Source organism: Propithecus coquereli, unplaced genomic scaffold (assembly GCF_000956105.1).
Source record: "Propithecus coquereli isolate 6110/MARCELLA unplaced genomic scaffold, Pcoq_1.0 Scaffold3, whole genome shotgun sequence".
Taxonomy (NCBI): Eukaryota; Metazoa; Chordata; class Mammalia; order Primates; family Indriidae; genus Propithecus; species Propithecus coquereli.
The window spans coordinates 1,315,648-1,332,690 of record NW_012148618.1 but is presented as its reverse complement, the minus strand read 5'-3'; the positions used below and the strand labels follow the sequence as shown (position 1 = coordinate 1,332,690).

The 17,043-nt window shown below is 37.6% G+C and overlaps 1 protein-coding gene and 1 gene segment (V, D, J or C); both read left to right on the top strand.

Annotated features, from left to right (window-relative positions):
• The first annotated feature begins 5,887 nt into the window (after positions 1–5,887).
• Positions 5,888–6,473, top strand: LOC105814160. The segment is given in 2 exon segments: positions 5,888–5,936; positions 6,160–6,473. Coding segments are annotated over 2 exon segments (363 nt in total).
• A 7,529-nt stretch (positions 6,474–14,002) lies between these two features.
• LOC105814159 overlaps positions 14,003–17,043 on the top strand; it is a 15,090-nt gene continuing 12,049 nt past the window's right edge. Inside the window, exons 1-2 of the mRNA XM_012649074.1 lie at positions 14,003–14,051; positions 14,267–14,698. Coding sequence (XP_012504528.1) covers positions 14,003–14,051; positions 14,267–14,698 — 481 coding nt within the window. The remainder of the gene's footprint in view (positions 14,052–14,266; positions 14,699–17,043) is intronic.

Sequence of the window (17,043 nt, the reverse complement as noted above, 5' to 3'; positions counted from 1 at the left end):
ATTCCTGCTTAGAACTGGAGCCAGACAAGGTTACCCTCTATCACTGTTTCTATTCAACATAGTGCTGGAAGTCCTAGCCAGAGCAATCAGACAAGAGAAGGAAATCCAGGGCATCCAAATAGGAGAAGAGGTCAAACTATTGCCCCTTGCTGATGATATAGTCTTCTATCTAGAAAACCCCAAAGATTCTGCCATGAGACTACTGGAATTGAGAAACAAATTCGGCAAAGTCTCAGGTTACAAAATCAATGTATACAAATCAGTAGCATTCCTATATGCCAACAACAGTCAAACTGAGACCAAATCAAAGACTCAATACCCTTCGCAATAGCAACAAAGAAAATAAAATACCTAGGAATATATTTAACTAAGGAGGTGAAAGACCTCTACAGGGAGAACTGAGAAACACTGAGGAAGGAAATAGCAGAGGATGTAAACAGATAGAAAACCATACCATGTTCATGGATCGGCAGAATTAACATTGTTACAATGTCTGTACTACCCAAAGTGATCTACAGATTCCATGCAATCCCTATTAAAATACGAACATCATTTTTTGCAGATCTAGATAAAATAATTATACACTTTGTATGGAACCAGAAAAGACCCTGTATAGCAAAAGTAATCTTAAGCAACAAGAACAAATTGGGAGTCATCAATTTTCCAGACTTCAAGCTACACTGCAAAGTTATAGTAACTCAAACAGCATGGTACTGGCACAAGAACAGAGACATAGATCAATGAAACAGAGCTGAGAACCCAGATACAAAACCATGCTTAGATAGCACCAGATGTACTCACCATCAAATTGGTATTAACTGATCAACTCTAAAGTGCATATATAGTAATAACATTCATCAGGTGTTTGGCAGATGGGAGGGGGGAAGAGGGGATGGGTATATACAGAGGTAATGGGTGCGGTGTGCACTGTCTGTGGATGGACATTCTTAAAGCTCTGACTCAGGTGGGGCAAGAGCAATATATGTAACCTAAACATTTGTACCCCTGTAATACGCTGAAATAAAAAAAAAAAGAAAAGAAAAGTCACATAAAAACCACATGGAAACAGAAGACATCAGTGCCTAGGATTTGGCCATTTATAATTATTTATTTTATGTCTGTTTCCTCCTCTGAATTCTAAATTCCATAAGAACTAAGACTCACTGGCTAGTCTGTTCCTGGCACCTTTCAGAAAGCAATAAATATTTGTTCACTCAAAAAAAAATGAAATTCTATCACAACAATAAAAATTAAAATGTCTGATAACATTATGCATTGACAAGAATATATGGAGATAAAGCTACTATACTTTCCCAGGTTGAGAAAAAGAACCACACAGAGAACAATCTATACATCCACTTAGGAGAACAATTTGCCTAAACTGGTAAAGAAAAGACACATGTTTAAAAATCCAGCAATACTAATTCCTGATATCTTCATGAAGGATATTAAAATATGTGAACTAGGAGGCATTTGTAAGGATGCTCACTGCAACACCGCTTAAAAATAGTAAGTATAATTAATAGTGGGCTAAAAAATAATGGTTTATTGATACAATGGAAGAACATAGCTATTACAAGTAAAGAAGGGGTTCCACACATATATTTGTAGATGAATTTTAAAAAAATAAAATGTTGCATCTAAAAAGCGATTGTCGTGTTGATACGTACTGCATGGCAAACACACAGGCTGGGAAGGCAGAGGGACCATACTCCTCTGCTATGCACGGACGTGCCCCGACCCCGCGTGGGACGCGCTGGCCGAGGAGTAAGTGTCTGACCAGGCCACGTGCGGGGGACGCAGAGCCGCGGGGGCTGAGCGTGTGGACTGGAGCCACCACACTGGAGGTCGGGCAAATACACAGCAGGCAGGTCACACACCTCGAGATCCAGGAATCGCCCTCCCAGGAGCACCCGGGGAACCCACACTGGTGGATCCGGGGTTGATAATGACGAGTGGAGAACGCGGACGATGAAGCGTCCCTTGGAAAATTGAAGCGACGGCAGATAAGCCCGTGTGGCCGACAGCGGAGACAAGAGAGGAAGCAGCGTGGCTTGCTGGCTGCAGGTGGGGACAAGCCGGACAGAGAGGAAGCAGCGCGGCCTAGATCCAGTCGGAGTCTCGCCCGGCCTGGCGGGGAGGGGGCCAAGAAAGTGAGAGTGTTTAGTCGTGAATTTATGTTTTTAGTTTTATTTCATTTGACAATGAAACCGTGGTTTTATACTGTTTTATTTTAATTTCAGTTTTTTCAATTTTATTTTAAAATGGAAAGTGAAACTGTTAAAAAGAAATGCACACAGAATGCATACACTATAACATGCTGTTTTGTAATATACATATCTAAGAGTTAAATTTAAAAAGACATGCATGGAATCTCCCCAAGAGTGACTACTGCTTTGAAAAAAAAAAAAAGAAGAATCAACAGTTACTATTTTATCACTGTCTGAAATGTTTCAGAGAGAGAAAGGAGAGAGGAAAATATCTGTAGAAAATAGCAAAATGAAACATTTGTTTATGTTTATTCTGGTTGTCAGAGAAAAAGATATGTGATATATAATTTTCTGTAGTTTTCCACATGAAAATTATTTCATAAATAAAAAACAAATTTAATGTATAGCAACAATTACAGTTTTCACTATTCTTCACCAGTCCACAGAATGGAGAATGGGACCCTTACTACACATGACTTTGCGAGGTGTGTGCTGGTAGGTCACATAAATGGCAATAAAAATTCCACTGGAGAAAACTTCTAATTCAAAAATCGAAGGATGTTCAACCTGAAATAAACAAACCAGAGGCTCCCTCCTCCAGTCCACAACGCAAACTTTTTCAATGCATAAAAAGAGAAAATGAAAAAAAATCACATCAGTTATGTCCTAGCAATTGGGAGATGTGCCCACAAGATGTCAGTATATGAACTCCCCTAGCCCTCAAAATTTGTTTCACTTTCTTTTCTGGTAGTTTGAAAAATGGGAGAACTTTGGAATAGTATTTATGTCTGCTTGCAGTAGCTTTCATAGAACTGAAATATGCAAGAATAAAGCAGAAGACAGTGCTTAGGTTGGACTTCATGGCCAGGATCAGAGGAGGACCATTACCAAGAATGTAGAAGGGACAAAACTGGGGAGATCTGGGAACCTCAATCGTGAATCTGTGGCTTCATTTGGCATGAGAGCTTGGGGATTTCCATAAGGGAACAGGGGAGAGTCTGACCACAGTTGACTAGAGAATAACTCAATTACTCTTACTGGGGTTACTTTATGGGTGACCAAACAAAAATATATTTGTTGCAGTTTGGTAGTTTGACACAAACTCCTACACCAGATGAAGTTTCAGCATAAATTGGAATATTATCTTCATTCTTTCAATGTCCAAAGAGGCAAATATTTTTATTGTAGATAACATTTATTCTATTAATAGTTTTGAATATTTTCACTGATAAAACAGCATTTTATGAGAAATGTTGTCTTCCTGATACCTACAATAAGAATTGTAAAATGGCACAAACAACACACATGTATTCCAGGCTACAACATGGCTGAATATTTAAATTTAGAGCATCAATGGAACTTCCCATAAAATTTAGCAAAGAGTTCTATTCTAAATAGTAGGCCTTTACTGCTTCTCCTACTTATGCTCTAGTACACAGTTGGAAAGATTATAAAACTTGGAAGCCTTTTCAAATCTCATTTGAGCACATGCTTTGTTGGTAAGAAGTTACAAGTTCGCATGGTCTGATGGGTAAGTAGGAAGGAAGGGAGGTGATGACTTCTGGTTTGTCTCCTGTATTGAAGCCAAGCATTGCTGAGCACACTTCACCTAAGAATTGGTTGGAGCCAGGGGAACAGTCAAAACGAGAATGAATAATTGTAATCATAGCCATGATTCATAATAAATTTGTTTCAGATAAGCCCCTAAGATTTAGTGCAGAATGATTGACTAAACTTTGAAATTTTAAATTGTTAATCTCCTAATACTTCATTCAACATTAAGTTTTATGTTTGTCCTTTAACAGATACAATCATTTGTTAATTGAATCACAAAAAAAGGCAAAACAATGTTTAGGATGGGTCCAATTTCCCAAACTCAGTGTCATAGCACATTCAAAACTGACCCACCCAAAAACCACATTTTTCGGTCCCTGCTGCTAATTGCACCCCAAGGTCCCTGCACCTTTACTGTCAGGGTGCACAGCAGAGCTCTTTCAACAGGAGGGAATCCTGCCATTACGCTGCTTCCCAGGCTGTTGTGGGCGTTCATGGTCTCCTTCTGCTTAGGTACAAATAATTGCAAATGAGTGTGGCTGCCTGGTGGCACTCAGAGATAAAACAAGACAGAGGAACAGATGTCTCAAAAACTGGGAGGCCGGGCGCGGTGGCTCACGCCTGTAATCCTAGCTCTCTGGGAGGCCGAGGCGGGCGGATTGTTTGAGCTCAGGAGTTCGAAACCAGCCTGAGCAAGAGCGAGGCCCTGTCTCTACTAAAAATAGAAAGAAATTAATTGGACAACTAAAAATATATAGAAAAAATTAGCGGGGCATGGTGGCGCATGCCTGTTGTCCCAGCTACTCAGGAGGCTGAGGCAGGAGGATCACTTGAGCCCACGAGTTTGAGGTTGCTGTGAGCTAAGATGACGCCACGGCACTCTAGCCCGGGCAACACAGTGAGACTCTGTCTCAAAAAAAAAACAAAAACTGGGAACTCTTCCCTGCACCACTCATTGATACGTTATTTTGATCTGTATCAAAGAACTGGAAATGTTTTAGAGACCTTGTCTGTACTGTGTTTTCTAGTTTTCTCTTGGTCACTTTACATTAATTCATGCATTAAGACAATGAAACCACATAAAAGATTAACAGCTAAAATCCACAGAATTACATGAAAGCACACAAAAAGTTCAGCCACCAACTACAGTGGTTTGACATGCTCACAGAGCTTGGATCCTATCCCATTCTGTAAGAGTAGATAATGACATTATATCACAGAAAGATCCAGCATGCTTATCACGACTTTATTTTACATATGAAAAAATGTGCAGCCACAGAATTTAACAAGGGCGACTGAATACTTTGGATCACTGGGATAGAAAATGTGATATCAAGAAAATTCTAGGACACATGATCTAAATAAGTTCAATGCTACTTGTGAAGGGACCGGGACCTGATCTTAGTCTATAAATCAAACTCAATATCAGACTTTCAAAGAATTATATTTTATTCCTGTTATAGTTTTATAAAAACACAAATAAATAACTTTTGAAAGTCAGGACTTATTTTTACCACTCGATTTTGAAGTGGCTTTATTTATTGTAGCGTGTAAGTAGATCCCTAGAACTCAGTAAGAAGGAAGAAAGATGTAGTAAAGGTTTAGGATAGGACTGCCTATCACAAACAAAGTCAGTGAATGTGAGGAATATTCTTTTAAATTTCATTAGATTCCGGATCAAGGATGTACATATATGCTGAATGAATGAACAGTAAGTAGATAATAAAGAGGGTCCATGGCTCATTATAAATTCTACTTCAAGCAGACATGCAAAATTATTCCACTGAATGTAATCAACATACATCAACGGGTTCAACTTCAGTTCCCTACAGCTCCAATCTTCAATATGCATTACTTTTCTCATGCCTCTTCTCCAGGTACTATCTACCTTAATGACCAAGAAAGGACAAGAAGACAAAGTAAAGATTTGAGGTTAGCCAGACACCATTTCTCCCCTCTGTGCATAGACCACGTGACTATGAACAGGAGAAACCAAATTTCCTGTTAAGGGAAGTGACATCAGAACACAGGAACTACACATAAACATTTCTGGGCACTCAGAGACAGTGAACCTGGAGCTTGAGGTGGCACGAAGCACAGTTGTGCAGGGGGATACATGCCACATGCCGCCCTTGAGCCTGCTGTGGGTATTCCTGGCCTTCAGCTACTCTGGTATGGATGGTTCCAAACATGGGTAAGAATGTTAAGGAAGAGAGGGTTGCATACAGGCCTGTGGAACTTCTCATGCACTTGAGGAGGAAAGGGGAAATTAGAGAAAAGCAAGCATACTAGGATTTCAATTTGGTTTGTCTTTGGGTCTTAAATTAGTCTAATTTTTACAATATTTTATTTACTACCTGAGAGGATGAGCTCCGTTTTCTGATTTTTCCCACAGGATCCACTGTGGCCCAGAAAGTTACTCAATACCAGGCAACCACATCCATGACAGAGGGACAGGCGGTCACCCTGAACTGCCAGTATGAAACAAGCTCCACTACATATTTTATTTGCTGGTACAAGCAACTTCCCAGCAAAGAGATGATTTTCCTTCTTCGCCAGGGTTCTACTAGTCAGAACGCAAAGGATGGTCGCTATTCTGTCAACTTCCGGAAAGAAGCTAAGTCCATCAACCTGACCATTTCAGCCTTACGGCTGGAAGATTCAGCAAAGTATTTCTGTGCTCTCTGGGACTCACAGTGTTTGAAGTGATAGTAAAGGCAAAACAAAAACCCCAGAGCTCAGTAAGAGAAAGCATCTCCACCCCGTGCAGCAAAGGCCAAGCCGAAATGCACATCTGCATATCCCAGGCAAGAAATGGTAGTGACTGTGGTCTGTGGACTCAATCTGTTGTCTGGATATGAAGATTTAATTCTAAGAATAGCTCCTTATATCTCATTTGAGAACAGGTGTTCAGAACAACTTTCTTCTAATACTTGAACTTTTGACTTAAAATTGATCTTACAGAAAATGTGTAAAGTTATCTAAAGTTGAAAAAACCTGCTCCACAATAATGTATAGTGGCAGTTTCCCTTAAAGATGCTTATAGGAGATATCTGGGTTGAATTGTCCCGATAATCACATTTTCTATCCCATTGATCCAAAGCATACATTCTCCCTTGTTAAATTCTGTGGCTGTGCATTTTTTATATGTAACATAAAGATAAGCATGCCTGACATCTCTGTGACACAAGCACAAACTACTTCTATTCCAATGCAAAGCAGCTATCTTTGCATCTTGTATTGAGCCAGAATTTACTACAGTTCAGCTACACTAACACTTGAGAAGGAAAGTTGGATGTGGACAAGAGCATGCAGACATTGTGACTTATAAGGACATACGGGAACCCTTGAGGACAATTGTTACCCACAAAACCAACCTAAAATTTGTCTGTCTCTTCCCTCCTTCAGTCTCCTAGTGGGGGTGACTTTCAAGAGAAGCAGTGGCATTTGCCATCGTGTTACCTGGTACTTGGCCAAAGAAAAAGAGAAGCTGAAGGAGATCTGCTGGAATGCAAAGGAATTTAAAGTTAACAATAAGATGGGCTATCAGATTAGGAGCAACATGTGTACTCCTGTAGCCTCACACCAATCTTGCACAATTCTTTTCTTCAACCTAACCCAGAACAATAGTGGGAAGCAAATTCTGGGAATAATATTTCCCAAGGCAGGAGGATTGGTTGAAGCCAGGAGTTTGAGATCATTCTGGACAACACAGCGAGACCCCCTCTCTACAAAAAATAAAAATAAGGGTTAGCTGTGTGTGTTTCCAACTGCCTATAGTCCCACCTACTCAGTAGGCTGAGGTGGGAGGATGACTTGAAACAAGAAGTTTGAGGCTACAGTGAGCAATTATTGCACAATTGCATTCTAACTCGGGTGATGAATGAGACCCTGTCTTAAATATATAAACAAACAAACAAATAAACAAAACATATATTCACACAGGGACTTTTGTTTATTGGCTATCTTATCCATTTATTGGTGAATAGAAAAACAAATTGTGGTATATTCTTGTATTTCTTACATATCACAGTATAAAACTTCATGCTTCATTGGCTGATTGGGTAAATATACCTTCGTACACATCCATACAATAGAATACTATTCATCAATAAAAAAACCAATGGACTATTGAGAACATGCAACAACTTGAATCAAACTGAAGTGTTATGTTGAGTTAAAAAAGTCAAGCTCAAATTTTACACAATGTATGATTCCACTTATAAAACATCCTCGAAATGCAAAAACTACAGGGATCGGCCAGGCGCGGTGGCTCACGCCTGTAATCCTGGCACTCTGGGAGGCCGAGGCGGGTGGATCGCTCAAGGTCAGGAGTTCAAGACCAGCCTGAGCAAGAGTGAGACCCCGTCTCTACTAAAAATAGAAAGAAATTATCTGGACAACTAAAAATATATATAGAAAAAATTAGCCAGGCATGGTGGCACATGCCTGTAGTCCCAGCTACTCGGAGGCTGAGGCAGGAGGATCGCTTGAGCCCAGGAGTTTGAGGTTGCTGTGAGCTAAGATGAGCCACGGCACTCTAGCCCGGGCAACACAGTGAGACTCTGTCTCAAAAAAAAAAAAAAAAAAAAGCCTTCTTGTAAAATCAGGTGAATCTGAATAAAGCCTGTGGCTAATTAATACTACTGTATCAATATAAATTTTCTGATTTTGATACTGATACATAATGATAATGGTGCATAACTATGGTTATGTAACACACTGTCATTGTAGACAGCTGGGTGAAGATGCAAGAGAATTCTGCACTGTTTTTGCAACTTCTATGTAAATTTAACATTATTTCAAAAAGAAAGTAAGCATGTGAAACAACCAGCTTCTTAGACATTGGTGGTTGGAAAATAACTGGGCAATCACTTAGGTAAATTTTCACAAAACTAAATACACTTCTCCCATGACCCAATGACTCCACTTCTAGGCATTTACCCAAGGGAAATGAAACCATAAGTCCATCCACAAAAAAACCTGTGCAAGAATGTTCACAGTAGCTATGTCATAGTAGCCATAACTAGAAAAAATGTCCACAAAGAAGAGATTAAATAAATTGTGCTATATACATTCAATGGAATATCAATCAGCAGTAAAATGATCTAAACCACTGATACATATAACAATAAGAACAAACCTCAATCATATATTTCCTAGCAAAATTGTCAGACACAAAGTGGTAATGGTATATGCTGTTTGCGCCCATTTATGTGAAATTTTAAAATAGACAAACTAATGTATGGTGAAAGAAAGCATAGTGTATTGAGAATTGTTTGGGTGGGACACAAGGGATTTTGGTGGGGTGAAGGAAAAAATGTCCTATTCCTTGACAGTGGTGTGGTTTACAAGGCTATTTGCAATTTTTGAAACTCCTCTAACTCTATACTTATGACTCATTTATTTCACTACATAAATTATACTTCAGTCAAAAAATGAAGATAAGTACAGAAATTAATCAAATAGGAAACAGAACTAAGCAATAAAAAGGAAAATCCAATGATGAATATTTTTGAAGAACTATACAAAATAAGTATTTTGCAATGTTGATAATGGAAAAAATAGACAGTAATTAAGCAATGTGATGCCTAGATAATGGTCCCCCAAAGTGTCCATGCCATAATCCTCAGTCTGCTAATATATTGCTTTACATGGCATAATAGTTTCTTAGGGCTGTGGTAACAAAGTAGTCAGTTGATTAGTTCAAGGATCTTGAAATGGGGAGATTATTCTGGATTACCCAAGTGGACCCCATGTAATCAGAAATCTTATAAAATTGAGACAGTAGAGTCAGAGTAAAAAAAAAGCAATGTGATGAGAAAACAAGGACATCCTTGAAGTTGGAAAAGGCAAGAAAACAGATTATTCCCTATAGCTACCAGAAGGAACTCAGACCTGCTGACACCTTGATTTTATCCCAGTGAAACTGGACTGGATTTATGACCTCTGGAATCGCAAAAGAATGTACTTCTGTTGTTTTAGGTCACCAAGTTTGTGGGAATTTGTTACCGCAATAATAGGAAGCTAATAAAAACAATGATAAGAGAGATTAAAAGACAGACATGTCTAGAGATACAGTAGAAATTTAAAAATGTATTAAGAGAATGTTATGTGCAATTTGAGCCAATACATTTTCAATTTTAAGGAAAGAACAATTTCATAAAAAATATACTACATAAACATAGCTCTGGAAGAAATAGAAAAACTAAATTAATAATCATTAAAATTATTTGATAAACAGAAATAGAAATCTCTAGGAATTAGTCATAGAAGGGAAATTTTTAACCTGCTGTGTGCCCACTACAAATTAAACAACAAGGCACATGCTGGGAGGGATTCGTAAACCATATAACCAAGAAAGTGTTAGAAAGGTTACATAGGGAGTTCTTAAAAATAAGTCAGAAAACATACAAAATAAACCAGATAAGGATATAAAAGGCAATTCAAGAACATGAAGTAGGAATGGTCAGTGAATATGTAAAGCATCAACTTTCACAGTACTCTAGGAAATCAAATTATAAGAAATTACTTTTTCATTTCTGTCACAGCAATAAAAGTTAAAATGTCTGATAACATTATGTGTTGATAAGAATATACAGAGATAAGGCTACTATATTTTTCCAGATGGAGATAAAAAACCACACAAAAAATAATTTATACATTCACTTTGAAGAACAATTTGCCTAAACTAGTTAAGGAAATACATATGTTAAAAAATCCAGCAATACCAATTCCTGCTATCTCCATGGAAGATAGTAAAATATGTGAATAACGAGGTATTTACAAGGATGTTCACTGCAACACTGTTTGAAAGTAATAAATATAATTATTTTTGGAAGAAAAAATAATTGTTTACTCATAAAATGAAAGTATGTAGCTGTTACAAGCAAAGAACTGGTTCAACATAAATTTTCTTAAATGACTCATAAAAAGAAAATATTGGGTGTAAAAGCAATTGTCAGAATGATATGAACCATTAATGAGAAATCTCAAAATACAAATACAGTATATTGTTTATGAAGCATATATCTAAGAGTTAAATTTAAAAAGACATGCAAGGAATCTTCCTAAGAATTATGTCTACTTGGAAATGAGAAAAAGGAGCAAGGGTTACTATTTTAGCCCTCTCTGAAATGGCTGAGAGAAAATAGCAAAATTAAACATTCATTTATATGTTTATTCTTATTGCCGGGTACAAAGGTGTCTGCTATATAATTTTCTGTACTTCTCCATATGAGAATTATTTCATAAAATAAAAAAATTGTTTTCAATGTATAATAACAATCACAGTTTTTATTGTCTCCACCAGGCCACAGAATGGAGAATGGGACCTTTCCAACCTATGACTTTGCCAGGTGTGTTTTGGTAGGCCCCATAAATGCCAATAACAATTCCACTGGAAATATATCTCTAATTTATATATAAGAAGGTGTTCAACCTGAAATAAACAAACCAGAGGCTCCCTCCTCCAGTCCACAATGCAAACTTTTTCAATACATAAAAAGAGAAAATGAAAAAAATATCAAATCAGTTGTTTCTTAGGAAAGGGAGATGTACCCACAAGATGTCAGTATATGGACTCCCCCTAGCTCTCAAAGTTTGTTTCACTTTCTTTTCTAGTAGTTTGAAAAATTGGTGAAGACATTTGAAATAGTATTTATGTCTGCTTGCAGTAGCTTTCACTGGACTAAAATACACAAGGATAAAACAGAATGCATTGGCTAGGAGGGAATACGTGGTCAGCATCAGAGGAGGGCCATTACCAAAAATGTAAGAGGGAGGAAGAATTGGGGAGATCTGGGAGCCTCAACTGTGATTCTGTGGCTTCACTTGGTATGGGAACTTGGGGATTTCCATAAAGGAACTAGTGAGAGTCTGATGAGATTTTACCAAAGAGTAACTCGATTATTCTCATTTGGGTTTCTTTATTGGGTGGCCTCCCCAAAAATACATTTTCTTACAGTCTGGTAGTTTGACACAAACTCCTTCACCAGATGAAGCTTAAGCACAAATTGCAAAAATATCTCCATTCTTTCAATATACAAAGTGGGAAATATTTTTATTTGGGACAAAATTTATATTATTAATAGTTTTAAATATTTTCACTAATAAAAAGGCATTTCATGAGAAGATTTCCTTCCTGGTAGCTATAAGAAGAATTGAAGAATTGCACCAAACAGCACACATATACTCATGGCTACAACATGGCTGAATATTTGGGGGAATTTAGAGGGTCCATGGAACTTCTAATAAAATTAAGCAAAAAGTTGTATTATAAATAATAGGTCTTTACTGCTGATACTATTGATAGTCTAGTACACAATGGCACAGATTATAGAAATCAGAAGCCTTTTAAAATGTCGTTTGTCTGAGCAGATACTTTGCTGTTATGCAGTTAAAAGTTCTGATGGTTTCACGCGTAAGTTGGAAGGAACAGAACTGATAACTTCTAATTTCTCTCCTACATTAAAGCCAAGGATTGGTGAGCACATTTCACCTAATCATCAGCCGAGGACAAGAGAACAATCAAAACAAGAATGAATATTTGCAATTAAAGCCATGATTCACAATAAATTTCTTTCAGATAAGCCCCTAAGATTTATTACAGATTATATAAACTTTGAAATATTAAATGATTAATTTCCTAATACTTCATTCAACATTAAGTTGTATACTTTTCCTTTCCTAGATATAATCATTTGTCATTTGTTAATTACTTCACAAGAAAGGGCAAAGCTATGAATAGCGTGGGTTCAATTTCTAAACCTCAGTGTTATAGCACATTCAGACTTGACCCAAACAGAAACCGTATTTCACAGGCAGCTGCTAATTGCATCTGAGGGACTCTGCACCTCTACTGTCAGGATATACAACAGGGCCATTTCAACAGGTAGGAATCCTGTCATTATGCTGCTTCCTAGGCTGCTATGGACATTCATTGTCTCCATCTGCTTAGGTACAAATAATTGAAAATCAGAGCATGGCTGCCTGTTGGCACTCAGGTGAAATGGAACAGCAGAGCACATATCTCAAATAATGAGAAACTCTTCCCTGCCCCACTCATTGGTATGTTATTTTGATCTGTATCAAAGAGCTGGAAATCTTTTAGAGACCTGTCTGTTTTTTCTTTTCTAGTTGTGTCTTGGTCACTTTATGATAATTCATCCATTAAGACAATGAAACCACATAAAAGATTAACAGATATACTCCACACAATCACGCAAAAACAGAAAAAAATTCAGCTACCAACTTCAGTGGTATTGACATGCCCAAAGTGCTTGCAGCCTCTCCCACTCAGTAAGAGTAGATTATGGCATAAAATCAGAGAGAGGTCCAGCATGCAAATGATGAATTTATTTGACAAATAAAGAATGCAAAGCCACATATTTTAACAAGGGTCATAGAATACTTTGGATGATTATGATAGAAAATGTGACATCAGGACAATTCTAAGATACACGATCTAAATAAGTACAATGCTACTTTGAAGGCACCAGGACTGTATATAACGATCCTAGACTAATAAATAAAAGTCAATGTCAGATTTTGAAAGGATTACATTTTTTTCCTGTTACAATTTTATAAAAACATAAATAACGGATTAGCCTCTGAACGTCAGAAGGACTGATGTTACCATTTGATTTTGAAGTGGCTTTATTTATTGTAGAAGGTAAATAGAGCTCCGGAACTCAGTAAGGAGGAAGAAAGATGCAGTAATTGTTAAGGATAGGACTGCCTATCACAAACAAAGTTAAAGATCTGTGAGTATTATCCTTTGAAATTTGATTCTATTCTGGATGAAGGAAAGTACATATATGCTGAATGAATCACCAGTAAGTAGATAATAAAGAAAGTACATGGCTCATTATAAATTCTACTTTAAGCAAACCTGCAAAATTATTCCACTGAATGAAATCAACTGGTTCAACTGCAGTTCTCTGCAACTCCAGCCTACAATATGAATTGCTTTTTCCATGCCTCTTCTCTACGTACTATCTATCTTAATAACCAAGAAAGGACAAGTAGACAAAGTAAAGATTTGGGGTTAGCCAGTCACAGTTTCTCTTCTCTGTGCATAGACCACGTGACTATGAACATGAGAAACCAAATTTCCTGTTAAGGGAAGTGACATCAGAACACAGGCACTACACATAAACACTGCTGGTCACTGAGAGACAGTGAACCTGGAGCTTCAGGTGGCACGAAGCACATTTGTGCAGGGGGATACATGCCACATGCCGCCCTTCAGCCTGCTGTGGATATTCCTGGCCTTCAGCTACTCTGGTATGGATGGTTCCAAACATGGGTAAGAATGTTAAGGATGAGAGGGTTGCACATAGGAACTTCTCATGGACCCTAGGAGAAAAGGGGAAATTAGAGAAAAACAAGCATACTAGGATTTCAATTTGATTTGTCTTTGGGTCTTAAATTAGTCTAATTTTTATAATATTTTATTCACTACATCAGAAAGTAGCTCTGTTTTCTGATTTTTCCCACAGGATCTGTGGCCCAGAAAGTTACTCAATCCCAGTCAGCCAGATCCACGACAGAGGGGCGGGCGGTCACCCTGAACTGCCGGTATGAAACAAGCTGGAGTTATTACTATATTTTTTGGTACAAGCAACTTCCCAGCAAAGAGATGATTTTCCTTCTTCGCCAGGATTCTGATGGTGGCAATGCAAACAATGGTCGCTATTCTGTTAGCTTCCGGAAAGAAGTTAAGTCCATCGACTTGACCATTTCAGCCTTAAGGCTAGAAGATTCTGCAAAATATTACTGTGCTCTAGCAGAACGCACAGTGTTTGAAGAGATAGTGAAGGCAAAACAAAAACCCCAGAGCTCAAAAAGACAAAGCACCCCCACCCCGTGCAGCAGGAGCCAAGCTGAAATGCACATCTGCAGATCCCAGGCAAGAAATGGCAGTGACTGTGGTTTGTGGACTCAATCTGTGGTCTGGATCACAATATTGAATTCTAAGTAAAACCTCCTTATATTTCATTTGGGAACAGGTGTTCAGAACAACTTCTTCTAATACTTGAATTTTTGATTTAAAATAGATCATACAGAAATTGTGTAAAGTTGAAAGAAAACCGCCCTGCAATAAACTGGTGGTTTAATTAAAGATGCTCATTGCAGTAATCTGGGTCTAGTTACCTGGAATCGCTTTAAAACCATTTTCTGAGCCCTTTCCCCTTAGGTTTTGTGTCAATTAGGTTACAGTCAGAGAAGCAGAACCACCATGAGTGATGTAGAATAAGAGGTTAATCATAAAGGTATGACCTCGTGCAATTGCGGGAGCTGGTGGATTTTCAGAAGCTATTCGGATATTTATGTTTTATGAAATTATAATAGGAATAACATATACTTTCAAAAATCTGCCACTGAGGTTTTTTTACTCAATTCTGAAGAGGATGGCTTCGCGAGCAGAATTGTACGTACTAGATCATGTGTCCTAGAGTTGTCCTGATAATCTTATTTTCTATCCCATTGATGCAAAGCTTTTGTCTCCCTTGTTAAATTCTGTGGCTGCACATTTTTTATGAGTAAAATAAAGTCATTTTAAGCATGCCAGACATTTCTGTGATACAATGCACAATGTACTCTTGCTGCTAAGCAAAGCTGTTTTCTTTGTATCCAGTATTGAGCCTGAATTTACTACAGGTCAGCTAGACGAACATTTCGAAAGGAAAGTTAGATATTCACAACAGCATGCACAAACTGTGACTTGTAAGGTCATACCGGAACCCATGAGGACAGTGAAATCCACAGGAGCAAACTGAAATTTGTCTGTCTTTTCCCTCCTTCAGTCTCATAGTGTTGGGTGACTTTTAAGAGAAGCAGTGGTATTTGCCATCATGCTATCTGGATACTCGGCCCAAGGGAAAGAGAAGCTGAAGGAGGAGATCTGGTGGGAGGTGGAGGAATTTTAAGTCAACAATAAGATGGGCTCTGAGATCAGGAGCAACATGTGTGCTCCTGGAGCCTCACACCAATCTTGCACAATTTTTTTTTTCAACCTAATCCAGAACAATACTGGAAAGCAAATTCTGGGAATAATATTTCCAGATCCTTCAGGTGAGACAGTACAAAGCTAGCACAGTACTCTCCTTGTAAACTTCAAATCCATATGCACCTCTTTTACCAACATTTAACCTTCAAATGAAGACAATATAAAATGTATGCTTCCTGCTAATGTGATGCAATTATTCTTTATTCATTGAAAAACATGCTAACCTCTCCTGTAAAGAGGATATGAAGTTCATTTATCCATCTTTGAGTGGTGTCCTTTCCTCTTCTAACTGAGTCACACTCTGCAATTGAAATCAGGTAGCTTAGCTCCTGAAATATAACGAGATATCAGATTAAGTCATTAGCACATCTTAAGCTATTACATGTAGGCATACTGGGAGTGATTTAAAAAGTAGTTAAATATACTTAAATATACTCATATCACAATGAAAAAAGAATTTTCCTTACATTGTACTTTTATTTTCTAGAAATGATCACAGGGTTATAGCTGGTTTAATAAATACCTTTTCCATTATTCATTTCCTAGTCCCTTTGTTCTCAGCAAGCACCTTTACTCACTGGCACACTTCAATTTCTGTAACATAAGTTACTTTGAAACAGGAGTAAGGATGAATAGAAATTGGTTAATGGGTACAAAAGTACAAGTAGATGGAAGAAATAAGTCCCAGTATTTCAAGGCAGAGAAGGGAAATTATAGTTCACAATACTTTATTGTATTTTTCACCATAGCTAGAAGAGAAGAATTGTAATGATAGCAGCAAAAGGAAAAATAAATGCTTAAAGTGTTGAATATCACTATATGCCTGATTAGATCATTGCACATTATATACATGTACCAAAATATCACATGTACCCTCACGATATATACGACTATGATTCATTAATTTTAAAATCTTCTAAAAAATAGACTAGGAAACTTACAAGAAAAAAAAATTGGAGAAAGTGCTCTCAAACTCTGCCACTGCTTTTTCAACTAAGTTTATGTAATACTTCAAATCCTGTGTTGTCATTTCAACAATGTTCACGGCATCTTCACCAGAAGTAGATTCCATATCAAGAAACTACTTTCTTTGCTCATCCATAAAAGGTAATTCCTCATTGGTTTTATCATGACATTGCAACAATTCAGTCACATCTTCAGCCTCCACTGCTAAATCTAGTTCTTTTGCTATTTTCACCACAGGTACAATTCCTTCCTCTGCTAAAGTCTTGAACCCTTCAAAGTCATCCATGAAGGTTGGAATCA